At 33.4% G+C, this 15,238-nt stretch overlaps 1 protein-coding gene across 1 annotated transcript; it reads left to right on the top strand.

Annotated features, from left to right (window-relative positions):
* The first annotated feature begins 579 nt into the window (after window positions 1–579).
* LOC137400980 (allatostatin-A receptor-like) lies at window positions 580–11,857 on the top strand. Its single transcript, XM_068087317.1, has 4 exons — window positions 580–1,359; window positions 4,595–4,804; window positions 6,555–6,565; window positions 11,746–11,857. Exons 1-4 carry the CDS (start codon window positions 580–582, stop codon window positions 11,855–11,857), a joined length of 1,113 nt encoding a protein of 370 aa, XP_067943418.1.
* The last annotated feature ends 3,381 nt before the right edge of the window (window positions 11,858–15,238 follow it).

Genomic DNA, 15,238 nt, shown 5'->3' on the forward strand with positions numbered 1-15,238 from the left:
GTGTTTGTGGCAGACTTTTCAGAGCGCTCATGCGATTCATGTGATTGAATACTTAGGCTAGTCTCAGTCACCGTTCTAATCTTTTAGCAAAATGTTGGCAAGCAGGTTTGGCTATTTTTTAGCCCAATAGGACTATCCCTGATTGCTATTTGTTTTAGTTTAAGTGATTTTTTGTTACTGGTTGGTAGTAAGCTTCAGTGCACCTGACCTAAGCCTAATACATGCGAGAGCTAGTTATGTTCATCACCTTAAGAAATAGTGCGCCATCAAAGAGCACTGGGAAACATATGTAAATGACCTCATGGAAGAATTACATTAAAGATGGATACCGAAAGAAAATTGTTTGATCTCATCCATTCTCGCTTCTGCTAAAAGCTGGCAAGGGATTTAACAAAGTTGGTTTGACAAATTTTGTTTTTACTGTTAAAGATTAATCACAATATGCAGACTTTACTGATCTAATATAAATATTTTCATTACTTGTGTTTCAATTTTCTAAAGACATTTATTATCATGCGATTATTGCGACAGAAATGTATGTGAGGTTTATTTAACTTCTGCGCGTCAACAGATTATAGCATGTCTTCAGATAACTGTGTGGAGTCAACAAGTACGGTCATATTTTCTGCCGCTGAAAGCTATCATCCAGTTAACTTCAATTCAGCTAATCGTTTTGTAGCAAATGAAATGAACAACACTACACATGGACCAGTACTAGACAGTACCATAGCTCTTGTGTCAAGCTACTTCATATTAGTGACAATAGTCGGGGTCCTCTTGAACCTACTCACTATTTTTGCGTTAGCTTTTGGAAGTAACATCAGCAAAGAAGTGCATATTCAGCTTATCAACCTGGCAGCAGCTGATCTTATAATGGCAGCATTTTTCCCAACATCGATGATGACGGATAACATTTTATTTTTTCCTTTTAGAGGAACGAGAATCTGGTGCGGAATATGTTTTTGCATTTCTCTATCATCTTCTCACGCAAGTTTACTATGTAATGCTGCCATCAGTTTAGAGAGAGTCATTGTTGTCTATTTTCCATTTCGAGCGGCTGGATATACTAAAACCAAAAAGATTCTCGTTGTTGGCTTTATATGGATTAGTGCTACAACAACACAGATAGTGACGGCACGCCACAGTGAGCTGATGGTAGATAACGGCAACACCTACTGTGAGATTGGATTCGTACGCACATTATTACATTATCAGTGGACAGAAACGTTACAATCTATAATACCTACAGCGGTTATCGTTGTATCCTACTGTCTCATCTTTGCAAAGTTGTGTATAAGAAAGAAAAGCAACATTGTAACTAATCACCTGTCAGCTTCAGACAGCCCTGCTATTGACAAGGTGAGTTTCAGTCATAAAGCGCTTCTAAGCTTTATTGTCTTCTGATTGCATCATCTCCATTTAAGTGTCTATTTTGTGAATTTGTTCAGATTTGTCTACCGTAATTCCAAATATACTTGATTAACCAATATTTAAAAGTTTTCACCCAGAACATAGGAGTTTAATACAATAATTGCTGCTACTAAAAGATTGCTGATCGGTTGCTTATGTTACAGTATGTAGACCAGTTGTTGGTTTTTTATGAGAAATGATCAATTAAACAGTTTTTCTGAAAATTTACAAACTGCAAACCTAGCACAGTAGTTGTTTTCCTTTATTTTGTAGTCAAAATCTTTATTACCTGAGTTATAAAAATAAAAGCGTCGTTCTCATAATGACGCTCTGTTAAAGAACTAAAATACATGTTTGTTACTGCGCTACATCTTGACCAAATGCCTTCGTTCATATCCAAAAGATTGCTGAGTCAGTGGAGGAAAACCTCTCCGATTTATTCATTCTCAAGTCAATACTAAGCTGTTTTACCAAAAGGGATAGCTAGTCATTTGTAAGGTGTGTTTAAAACATAGGGACAAATAGTATAAGCAAATGATGGTGCATAGATCCCTAAATCTACAATCTTTGCCATAAAAAGACCCATGTTCGTCCATTCTTCTAAAGCATTTCTAAAAGTGATAAAAAATTTGCATTACTTAGGAATTGAACTCAAATATTCAGGTTCCTAGGTGAGCAAACTGCCAAATGCGCTGCTCAAGCACCTTGCTATGTGCAGCAGTGAATGTGCACATCATTGTTAGACATGACATCCTCTTATGGTGCGCAGAACTGCCAGTGTAATGGTAGATATAGTACCATTGTTGGAAGGTTCCTAGGTTTTCTGCTAAAATACAATGGATATATAGAATTGATTTGTGTGTTCATTTACATAATCTATACCATTCATTTACCAAGTCAGCAGTTGTAACTCAAAATTTAAAGCAGTCTTCTATTTGAGTATCACTAAAGCAGTAAAAATCTAGCTATTATTTGACTGAACCTTCTATCTCATAAATAAGAAAATTCAAATTGCTTTCAGAATCTTTTAAAATATGTTAAGCCTTTTTTACAGTTTTGTAAAAAAGTTAAAATTAAAAGGTAATTAAATTTGGTTGGTGAAACAGACAGGTTTGCTGCATTTTAAAGTTTAATGATTTCTTTGAAAAACACAAATACGCTCCCGCATTGTTTGTCAGAACAAAAGCTAGGAAGTCGTTTGTTGTAAAAAGAAAAAAGCTATTGAGATGTGCACTTTTAACAATAAATGCATAAGTTTTTGTATTAATAGTTAAGAAAGATTTTATGGAGGCGTTAGCAGGTTTAAGTTAAAATTATTTGAGTGTACAAGAACATAATAAAATTTTCTTTATATTGCCTAGATTTTATTTGCAGCATTTTTGTGTCTTGTATATAATATACAAGCTCAGCACATTCTAAACCAATTTTAAAATGAATGGGCTGCATTTATCAATGTTATAGTAAAAGCCTTCTATAGTTACACCAATAAACTATTTACAAGGCAAACTAAATATACAGAAAGTTTATTTTAAAATTAGGCTGGCTCTTCTTTTAAATAATGTAACTTGATGAAAGCAAATTATTTGATTACATCTCATGACTATAAATTTGAAAAACAAATATTTTATTGGATTACAGCCAAGTACTAATTTGCTCTAAAGTTATGTTGCAAACTAGGATACGGTTTTGCAATGCTTTGCTGTTGCCAATTGTTTTGCGTCTTGATAACACTAGCGCAGATATTAGAGCCTCTCAGTTCCGTTACCATTATGGTGATCTATGATAAGACACTATTTAATCAGGTGGTTTTGAGAAATTTCAACAATTTTTTTACTGGTTGTGATAAAGCAGTTCAGCCCTTTCACTGCCCTCCACAGGTTTATGTGAAATCTATGATTGACTGCCATGGAAGCCTTTTTGCGAAATTTATGGCGAGTGTGTAGTAGCGAAATATTATTGATTCGTGACAAAATAACCAATGATCTTTAATGCTTCTATAGAATTGGCAAGGATGTCCAAATATTTTTCTTTAAAATTAGCCTATAATCGTGAAGAAAGTTATAATCACTGATCAGAAATTTCCAAGTCAAAAATGTACTTTTTCTTCTATAACATTCGTACTTTTTAGTTGTATTATGGCTTCCGCAAGCACTTCGTATGTTAGGAAGAAAAAGCTTTTGTTGATGACATAGATGATTCGGGTTCAGAATTTAATGAAAATTCAGATAATGAGTTACAGCACTGACTCTGGTGGTTGTAAAAGTACTGTAATAGTGTTGTAAGAAAATGGATCATTGTAGAGGATCATAATAGCTTTGTAAACTCACATAGTTTTACCACTATCAAATATATAGATACATTTAACTTGTTTGCATAGTTCTGTACATTAAAATGTTGGCAACATGAAAATACATAACAATGATCTTGTAGAAAGTGTTTGGAAATTTAAAAAAGGGTATACTTATCATGCAGCATATTCAACAATCTTTAGTAAAATGGCTGACAGTAGGTCGAACGACAAATTTGTACATGGATGGCAGTGAAAGGGTTAAAGTTTTTGATACTATTTGGAGATTACATCCAAAATAATTATCATTATTCATGGTTGATGTATGTCTACAAAATTATCATAAGTTTAAATTTTATGTCTCACTTCCTATCAAGCATCGTTCAGATAGCAATATTATTCAAATACTTTAGATGTTAAAGTAGAATGAGGTTGTTTATAGTATTAAAGAGATGTTTCAGAAGTCTAATATCACCATTATTAACACTATTTGCAAGATAGGTGCTAAATGGCTGCAATAAATTCTTGTTCTCAAAAACTTTAGGTCTTACTTGTTTAACTGTTTACCATTGCATTCGTATATCATTTATAAAGTGTCTATAATACATAGAGGAAAATTCTGCTTTTTCAGCATACATAATTCTCTCTCATTTTTGCAAACTTGTTCTTTGTGAACAAGATAATCCCTAACAGTTTGAAAATTGGAGTTTGTTGATTTAACTTTCTGCATTTTAAGATAGCTTCTTATTCCACTAGTAAGAATAGGAAATTACTATGTTTAAAAGTTTGTAATATTTGTAAAATTATTAGATTATATCCTCGCTTTATTTGAAACTTGGGAGAATTATTTCAGTTTCTGTGAAATAACTTTGAAATAAACTAGTACATATTTTTTAGTTACAGGTTATGCTGGTGGTAGATGCATTCCTCTCTCTTCTAGCGTGGCTTCCTCAAGATCTGTATTTTGCTTTGCTATCTGATGCCGACGCAGAGCTGTCTATGTATGACACTAATTTGTTTACCATTGATGCCAGCCTGGCAGCCCTGATCAGTACCAATGCTTTCACCACCCCTGTTGTCTACCTCATATTCAATGAAAATTTCAGAGTGAGTTTTTCTCCTGTTTTTATTTTACTAAATCTTTTTGCTTTAACAAACTCATTGTAGAAATTAACTTTACTGTAAATTTACATAGACTAGAATATTACTAAACTTTTTAAACACTTGCTTCATTCAAAAATGTGAATATACTCTATAACTAAAATTATAACACTTTAATACCATGAATTTTCTAAATTTCCTTAAGTTATAACTATATGAGTTAAAAATAATAAAATAAAGTCACCCTTTTCATGTAAAAAGTTGTGTTTGTGACTTTAATGATTAGTTCAAACTGGAAGATAATCTGAAGAAACGTTTCACAAGCGTCTATCTTTATAGATTGTGAGATAAGGTTTGCTAGTCATCAAATGCTTAAGTCAGATGGTACATATTTAACATGTTTAATTCATTTAGATGGATGTAAAACAACTCTTTCAAAGGCTTCATTGTCTGAAAGCTCAGTCTAAACCCGTGAAAGTTCTGTCAAGTGTAAAAGCACCAAAGTAAAATGGAACTGATTCAACAGGATCCATTGCTAAGGATATCAACTCAACGGAATCCCAGACATAGCTTTTACAAATTTTTTTGCATTTATGATGTAGCAAAACAATCTTATTTATTTTCTAGTGTCCACAACTAAGAAAACCTGCCTGTATAGAATCTTTATTCATTTATAAGCTACTATATTAAAACTATCACTATATGCGAATTTTTTTTATTTGCCTCGAAACTACATATATAGTTAAATTTTTAGGATGATAAAATAAGAGTCTATTAATATTTTATCCACACATGTCTCACTTGTCATAAACACTACTAAACTAATATATATATAGTGTCTCTGGGAGTATAGATTTATTTGAAACTAAAAATGACTATAATATGTTTAGTGTTTTGTCTGCATACTTCTCTACATTGGGCTTCATACAGTCCTGTTGATGTTATATATTGAATATAGATATTACCCATTATTCTTGTGTATCAAACAATTCAAAATGTTTAGATGCTTATATTTGAAGTTTCTAGTTGCCAGAGTTTGCTTTATGTAAGACAAAATATAACACTTTTTTCCGTAGACTCTTTATGTGATATTTACATACTCCTCAAAAAAGATTATTGGTTTTTAAAAGTAAAAAATAAAAGGCTGACAATCAAACACTCATCTTTAGTTTCTTCTGTCTACCAGGATTTCCTCTTGAGGTTTGGTTAAGCTATTTACGTCGTTATTGGAATATGTCCTTGGTTTATCATACTTCTTCTCAAAGTATATACATATATCTAATATACAGATAAACTACAGTCCTCAAAAATCTTCTATATTAAAATATTTAAATCTATATTTCTAGAAACCTAATTGGGATAAGTAGTCTGCTATACAGTCTATTGGTTGCGAAAGGTGGAGTACTTTAGTGGATAGATTGGCCTACTTTTTATATAGTTGGCTGCAGCACAGATTATTTCACTTCTGTATCATTAGCCATAGCACGTAGTGTACCAGATTTAGGATATGCTGTGTCATTATTTTTTGATGTATTTGTTTTTTAAATCATGTAATTTAGCAAAATTGTGTGTAGCTGATCGAATATATAAAGATTTAGCTATAAATAGGCTGAGAGAGAACTTAATTTTTGTTGGCAATGTGTCTGCCAATTGAAACTGTTGATATAAACTACTACTGGTTGACAATGAACCTTCTAATAACACAGTCTATTTGAAAAGCAGAATTAGCAAACTCATTACCTTTTGGTTGTTGTAGGATAGTTGGAGGTATCCTTCATTTTTTCGTGACGTCATTTTATCGTTGTCGGCCATCTTTATAGACAATTTTTTCGTTAGAAACACGAAGCTTTTGCAATGATAATTTGAAAACGACGTTTTTGTTTGCAATTTTTTATTATAGTATCAAAACAACACTTAAAAATACTAATAAATAAATAAAAAACGATTGTTTTCTACAAAAATGGCGACTTTTTCGTGAATGAGGACATGTGCAAATGACTTGATGATGTCAAAAAACGATGGATTATTCAAGCTATTGTCTTTCTTTGACTAGTTTGTTATAACTTAAAGGTGTTATTGTGTTATTTCTCATTGACCTCGCGTTCTCGCTAGTCATTTCCCCCTCTTTGTGAGGTTTTAAAATTTGCAAAGGAGTCTAGATTTGTGCAAAAAGGTTGATGAGCTTTGACACAAAAGTAAAAAGAGGCTGGCTGTGTTATCCAGGATATAGTTGCGTGCCAACTCTGTGGGTTATGACTGAATGTTGTTAATATGAATAATCAGACCACCCAAGTAATTGCCTACACAGAGATTTATTGGCTATAGAACATGATGAAATCACTTTTGCCTCCTTATCTTGTGACCATAGCAAATAAATTTTATTTTATCACCTCTACCACAATTTTTGGGGAAAATACTTTGGAAGTAGCTTTCTTGCGGACAAACCACTACAAAGGGATCTCATTGTGTTTAGGTGGCATCAAGAATACTTATGGCTTATGTATAGATGTACATGTACATAGCCTAGCTGAAAGCATGTATACTGTCTCTGCCCTAGAAAATACAATCAATTGCATTCACTTTCCTAGCTTTAGTGAGCCCTTTGCATATGACATATGATATTAACTAGTCAAGCAGAAAAGCATATGCTTTCTGGATTGAAGAGTTCTTAACTCTCTTTCTTGGGAAAAGTATAAAACAAGTTAATTTTAAACTAGGATTCCCTGATGGTTAGTTGTTGGGGACCATGAGTATCTATAAATGTAGAAAATAATGTCATACATTTTAAAGAAATACAAATCAGATAAGGAGTTACTTTACCAATAAAACGATGGGCGACAGCAAATACGGTAAAACATTTTTTAGCATTTGTTGAATTTCTTTGTTATATATTACATGGCAATGGCCAATTACCATTGTTAGGAAATTATAATGGGTTTAAATAGATTATAAATAATAATATAGGTCAAATGGACACATGAACTTTCTTAGTGATCTTGCGCTTCACTAGAAAGCTGAAGCTTATACCTATGCTATCGGTACTGTTTTACTCATTATATATAAATAGCACTTGATACACTGTTATTCATTGCACGCTCAGTTTAGACTAAATAAAGGTTTATCAATGAGAATACAACAAGCATGGCTTACAAACTCAAACTATTGATGAAGATCTCATGCCACATTCTTAATTACATACCAAATACAATTATTATGTGTCAATGAGGCCTCTGCGATCTGGTTACGGTGTAGTATTGTGTAGAGCAAAGACTACAAAACAACTGAAACTGTTTTACCATCATGATGAGTACCTGATTGTATCTAGCATCACAGTTGTACTTCAAACTTACATTCTTTGCTTATAGAATTCAACACCTTTAATTGACAAAATATACACTTTTAATTTGAGTATGTTGAACCACTGTTCATTAACTTACAGTGCACCAACTTTCAATTCGTTACTGTCTCTACAACTAGGCTACTACACAAAGGATTTATTTATGGATTATATGAATTGATTGTTAAGGATTCACTGATTGACCACACATATACAGTTCCGTGAAATGCCACTGCGTGATTGAGCAGTGTTGATCGGAATGGGTAAATTGCAAGATTCACGCTGTGCACAAAGCAGTCAAGCGTAAATTGTATCTTTGCATTTAAATGCAGGTATGTTGAATTGCATATTTGATTTTTGTTTAAAAGTATCCTTTCATAATTTTACAAAAAGTTGTGAAAATGGAAATTTGTCACGACTTGGACAGAAAAAAGGAATATCATTAAATAATAACAGGCATGACCTATGTTACTGACATGTCATGTACAATGTATGCTAAATACAAAATAATATGAAACATAATGAGTACCTAGACAAAGTGTCCTGTTTCCTGTTTTGTCAGTTTAGTAGTGACTTGCTGATTACCACACACTCTAACATTCTATCTAACAAGTTTCATAGAGTTTAGTGATAAGCTATCGAAGCGAAAAGTTATTTCTGTGTGTTTTTCTAAACAAGTCCAAACATGATGGTTTTGTGATAATGATTCATACACCCACAAGGCTGTGTAAGGCATAATGTAAGAATCTGCAATAAAACAACCGCGATGATAACTGGATAGCATAATCCACGGCTAAAGTTATCTAAATCTAACACTACTTGATGCTATCATTTACCGAAGCGAACATAACTCAATGCTATCTTGATTTGACTCTAACATTACTTATTTGACTTTAGATTTCAAGTTGCTCTAACTTGAACCTAGATTGAGATGACTCAGATGTGATTCTAGCTGAAGATACTCTGGTCGACCTAAATAAATAACTTTCCAATAACATCATACAGCGGCGTATCACTACTCATTTTCTATTAAATTGTCATAGTAAGGAAATTATAGGACCACTATGGTGGTGTCAGACAAACACCTTACTCTGGTCCTGTTAACAAAATTAGATCCTACCGGATCTTCTGGTCACTGCTAGCTGGTTTGAAACACTTGCACGCACCATTCACTTTTCTATTAGTAGGCCTATAAAAATAAGCTAAAACATAGATACAAGGCTTATTTGTCTGTTTCATTTAATTTTGTTCTTTCCATTCATTCTTTGTATTCAATTTCTATTTTCCATTTTGTCTTTTTTCATCGACATTAGATTGATACGGTGGTTACTCATAATTGACCCACAAATGTATCCAATAAGAACTTTGGCATGCATCATGTTTGTTGCTGCAAATCAAGTATAGAGGCTGTCAGTTTACAAGCATTAAAATATTTATTGTAATAAGAGCTGTGCTCGTCAATTTGTTTATCTGTCTTAAGTCATGGTTAACGGCTAGGAAATAGACTGCACCATACAATATTTGAACCCACACTATTCAAAGTCACACACTGGCACTCTACCACCTACATTATTCATTAACTTTCAAAATGCTAAAGTTACTGTGAGCGCACATGTAGATAGTTTCTGTACTTTTTTGGCACATCTGATGATCCTTTATGGCGTTGAAGATTGTCAGAGATGGTAAAGATTGTCAGGATTTATAAAGATCTCAAGCATCACCACTTGTTGACCCGCAATAACCTTTACTCAGTTACAGTGCAAACTCTTAAACTGCACTTAAAGCATAGCCTACCATAATTTTCCAACAGTGATAATACATAGAATCAGAACAGCTTAGTTCTATTTCCTTCTTGCACAAGGAGACTACGACGTTGATCTTAACTCAACACACTGTCCTTTTAGGTGTACTATATTCAATGATTTAAGAGGCATTAAAACCTTGGCCTGAGCAATGTTGGGAGGGCTGGCTTACAACAGTCATAATTCTTATTTTGATAGCTAAATAAGCTATGCCAATATTTTGAGCAGCTTATGAATAAAAGCTTACTTTGTAAAGAAATTATGTACAGACTTACTGAAAATTTATAAACAAGTACAACAATGAGATTTTTATACTGTTAATTTTTGATGTTCAAGTAAGCGTTTGTTGACCGTAAAAATCATACATATATTTGGTGGATAGTTATTTTGTATGTGTTCTGCCATTGTTTAGAACTAAGGGTTTTTGCCTTCTAAAGCAGACTTTATTAGTTCAAAGTTTTAAGTTAACGGTCAATTATTGCATGACAATTTATTTATTGTAGCATTTGAACATTTGATATATGACTTATCTAAAGTTTCAAATCAGATTTGTGTTTTTTTGTTGGTTTCTCATCCATATGTCTAGTTATAGCGATAATGTTTTAGGAATGAAAAACTGCTTTTACCTGGAAATGAATTCACACACTACAGTTTTGCAGACAGGCCTGCTATCCACTACACCACACAGCCTACTTGTCATACAATGAAATAACTGCGCACATACATATTACTGATTACACATACTGATTAGATAAAATACTCACGACTCACGCTTCAGTTAGCAGGATTAAACTACTAAAAGGAAAATACGCTCAAAATGCTGTAAATACAGTATATGTATCTATAGTATATATTTAATTACATTTATAGTATGTACAGAAATAAACAAACACCTTCATTTAAAAATTAGAATGGTAAATGTTGTATATGTGAATTAAGAAAAAATTTGTGCAAAAAGCCTTTTTTATCACTTGTCCAACATCGGGCATTAGGCTGGTTGTTCGAATTTTCACACATAGCATTTTGATTATTGGGCACTTTATTATCCCATGTGCATCATGTGCAGCTAATCCTTAGCCAACTTTCAGTCATATTTTATAGCCGAGCACTGCTGGTTGAAACCTTTTTTTACAAACTAGTGATCTTTGGTCAGGCTTCAACATCTGAATATTGGTTACAGGACAATCGCTCTAAACTAATAGTTGGCAGACAAACCTAAACTAAATTTTGTAAGTTTTTTACCAGTATGTAGTTGACATTGTATATTTCATAGGTGGAAGCAAGTGGCAGCAATTTACTGGAAGATCAACTACCAGCGTGGTAAAACATAAATTAATCTTCCATTCTCTCCTCACACCAATGCTAACGTTACAAACTCTTTCATTAAAATTCGTCATGGCTAGAACCACAAACAGCTTTTATAAACCAAAGACTTTCAGAAATTCTGCTTCCAAGCAAACCTTTCGTATCTCACAGCAATGCTAATCTTTTTTGCTGGTTCAAAAAATTTCTCACGATCTTTTAGATGGTTATGCGATTGATCAGAGCTATATGTAATACTAATAAGCTGATATTCTTGATTAATAAGCTATGAATGATTTATAGCCAAAAGAACTGAGATTACTAACTGAACCACCTCCATTAAAGTTAACAGATTTTAATTTTAGGATGTAGCTTGGGAATTATATAATATGTCAGCTATGGGCTGTAATTCTGAGATGACGCTATAATAGTTATAGAAAAATCAAGTTATTCACCCAAATTAAATCTGACGCCAGTCTAGTGTGCTTGAGTAGTCTGGGTTAAAGATGTGCTGGGCCAACATTAGAGAGTGAGGACGAGTGGGCAGGCACATCATTGAAGGCTGAGGGGGATGTCTGCTTTCCTCGCATCAAGCAGACATGGTGTGCGTATCCGTGATCTTGGCTTTACATGTGCATATCTTAGCCAAGTCAAGACTGAAAGTATTGAACTTTCACCTCTTATTTACAGATCAAGTGATCTAGACCTATAGGTCAAAGCTACTTTTCTTGATAGCTGATGTTTAAAGCTTTTAAGGAAGGTTTCCATCTTTCTAATAAATATTTAATATATGTAATAAAAATTACATTCGTCCATCTGCTTGAATCCAGGGCTACAAGGTTAAAAGAAATGCATTTTGTGGGATTAGAACCTGTGACATTTGCCTTCACTGCTCAGCGCGCACCATCTGCACCAGTCATAGAATAATTGTGCACATACTTATCTATGCTTTGTTGACACACTTAAAAATTAATCATTGCACTCCAGATTGCCATGATACTAGTTATAATAATATACCTACATGTAGATTCAATAGCATACGGCTTACAGCAGTTTAACACTTTGATTAACTTTATACAAAGTTTAGGTTGTGTGAGTCATGCTTTGAAGAGTTCAAGCTTCTATTTTAAGCATGTGCATCCTGTGTAGCAATTAAAGCAGGTGCTATATTTTAGAATTGGTAATGTGAAAGTTGTTTGAATAGTTGATACAGTCCTCAACATCATCATCATCCTTGTCATTATCAACAACAAAATGTCTTTGTTCAGCACGGTGATGCTTCAATATCGCAAGGTTTTACAGTGACCAACCATTGCCTCCTAATAGCTGCTTTTATTTTCACTCTTAAGTTTGAACATTTTAAGTTACCATCTTGTCAATAACAAGTGTAGGTAATATTTTCAAATCAGCTACTGATGATGACAGGAAGAGCATATGATCTTACAATCAATCAAACTCTGTCAAACCAACCAGCACAAATTAACATGCAAACTGACAGGCAAGCCAGCTAATAATTAGAGTTTAAAGACAGGGAAAAACATTTTCCTTATTTTTGGGTCTGTTTTGCTTGTATAAATGGTAATTCTAATACACTGTGTCAGAGAATGATCCAAAAAGATGCAGTTTTATCGAATTTCATTCATACGCAGCACCTTTAATCTCTAACTTTCTCTCACTCTTACAAGAGTATGGTGATAGGTGGGTAGGATGATCAGCTACTTATCAGTCTTTATATGCTCTGCTGTCAAATTTTATGTACCATTTTTAATACCAGGTACTAAGTTATGAAACTATAATATTTTTATCTTGAAACCGTGAAAGCTGTCAAAGAGACTGACGGAATAGAGACATGCTGCAACTTGAACGCTATTATAGGGCATATCAATAACGAGAATAGCATACAGTGTAACTGTTGACATCATTTTGGCATGTAAATTTCTTCTGAGCATTTCAACCACTTTTAAGTTTAGTCAATATTAATCTTGAAACATGTTAACCGTCAGATTACCTCAAAAACCCAAAACAATCACAATTGAAAGAAAAATACTGCAACTTTCTGATAAAATCCCCTAAAATGTTGTGTTAGCTCATGTTTAAGAAAAAGCTAAAGGGGTTTCTGATTGCAATTTTGCTATGATGCATAGAATATTATATTGCACTAAAGTATTCAACCAACTTATCTAGCCCTATTCTATAGATCACAAGCTGTCAGCTAGTATGCTAACCATAATAGTATGTAAGGAATTTATTCATGGGAATTCACAAACATATCAACACTGAGAGCAAACCTTCTGCTAGGCAGCTAATGGAAAATTGAAGGTTAAACGGTTGTAAAAAGAAACTGCAGTAAGTTCTAATCACGTTGTTTTATGCCTACACGCATTTTTTTTTTGCCTCAAATATTGCTATCTTTCACCTGTCAACTAGTGTCATTTTGGTGTACTTAGAAATGGTGTAATACTTGACATGTGATTGCATTCCTGCCCTGCTGTGATTGTGATAGATTGATCAGGAGCAAACCATAATTGTCCAATAATGTGTTTGAGTTGAATTCAAAAGGATTTGTCTAGCTTTTTGCCAATAATATATTTGTTTCAAGTATGAACAATGCACAAAAGATTCATTTGTGCCAAAATATTGTTGCTACTTTATTATTCACCTCTTTAGCTTTTCTTATAAAATCTCATGATTAATGCTCACATATCTAAACAGTTTCTAACGATAGAAGCTCAGCACTAAATAATTATTCATACTAGTGCTTTGGCAGTCCGATGCGCCGCCAGAAACCATAATGTGTAATAAGTATGCACACGATTATTCTTAGATGTACACATATGGTTAAATGTGCAATGGCAGAGCAAATGCAATCAAATGCAAATATTTTGGTTCTATTCCTGTGTAGGCAATGTTTTTTCCTTAGTACGGCTTCCTACAAACGGATTGACGGACTCAGTTTTTGTTATTTGAACAACTAACCAATTGATGTCAGAAAAGACAACAGAAGAGTTTTATTGCTCCGTTTTGACAGGTTCATTTTGAATTTTCACTGTACTCTGGTCTAGTCAGTGAAGCAGTATGGAGCACTGTTGACCAATTGAATTAAAGAAAACTTGCATATTACTGGATGGTAAGGCTTGGTTTGGACACATGATTGTTGAAGTTGCTGCAGCCATCATAATCAATTTAGAATATAGAAGGTTGCAGACCTACTGAAGTTTTCCAGATCAATTAACCTAAATAAAGACATCAATAGAGCCAAGTAAGAAATCAGCATAATTGCATGATTTGGGATTTATCATAATTTAGCTGACAGAGTAATCATCTTAAGGCTGAGTACTCGTTCTTTCACCACCAGATGTCCATCTAATAATTGAACCCTCTTACCCATGTATCATTTGCAGTTAAAGCAAGTTACGCTATAGGCTACCCTAAGTAGTAATTGTAGTAAAAACAGTATATAACATAAGTACATTGTTTACGCTACTTTGAATCTGTCCTTCTCTTCAAGCCTATCATGGCAGAATAAAAAAATGAGAGACCAACACACTAAAATATATTCATCTTTTATATTATATACAGATGAATTTTGAGTGCCATTCACCATACTTGTCATACAATCTTTAGGCTATGGTGACAATGCCTAACATCATCTTGTCAAAATTTAAAAACTAACAAGGGTTATTTTGACCTTTGGCAAAATTACATTTTTTCTTGTCTTGCTTTTTAAACTTTTGTGTAATAAAGCGTTGATATTCAGGGTGCTCACATATGACTCCTAGGTATTGTTGATGTAGGAGAGAGCGATTTAACATCATATTAATTTTCTGCCACCACAACCAACATTTCAAAGAATCTACCAACGACCCTTATTATTTGTTCTGGTATTCATTAGCCCACCTAACAGTTTATATGTAGAATAAAATGCAGAAAATCTGAAAGTTATATTAAGTGTATTACGCCCTTGAGCTCGACTAAAACCTGTTGTTAAAAAATAAACTG

The sequence above is a fragment of the Watersipora subatra genome, chromosome 7 (assembly GCF_963576615.1).
Source record: "Watersipora subatra chromosome 7, tzWatSuba1.1, whole genome shotgun sequence".
NCBI lineage: Eukaryota > Metazoa > Bryozoa > Gymnolaemata > Cheilostomatida > Watersiporidae > Watersipora > Watersipora subatra.

Bases quoted from the DNA above. Each gene is read 5' to 3' on its own strand.
- LOC137400980 (XM_068087317.1), top strand. From the start codon at position 580: ATGTCTTCAGATAACTGTGTGGAGTCAACAAGTACGGTCATATTTTCT. The intron at 1,360-4,594 runs GTGAGTTTCAGT...CATATTTTTTAG, and splicing joins ACAGCCCTGCTATTGACAAG to TTACAGGTTATGCTGGTGGT.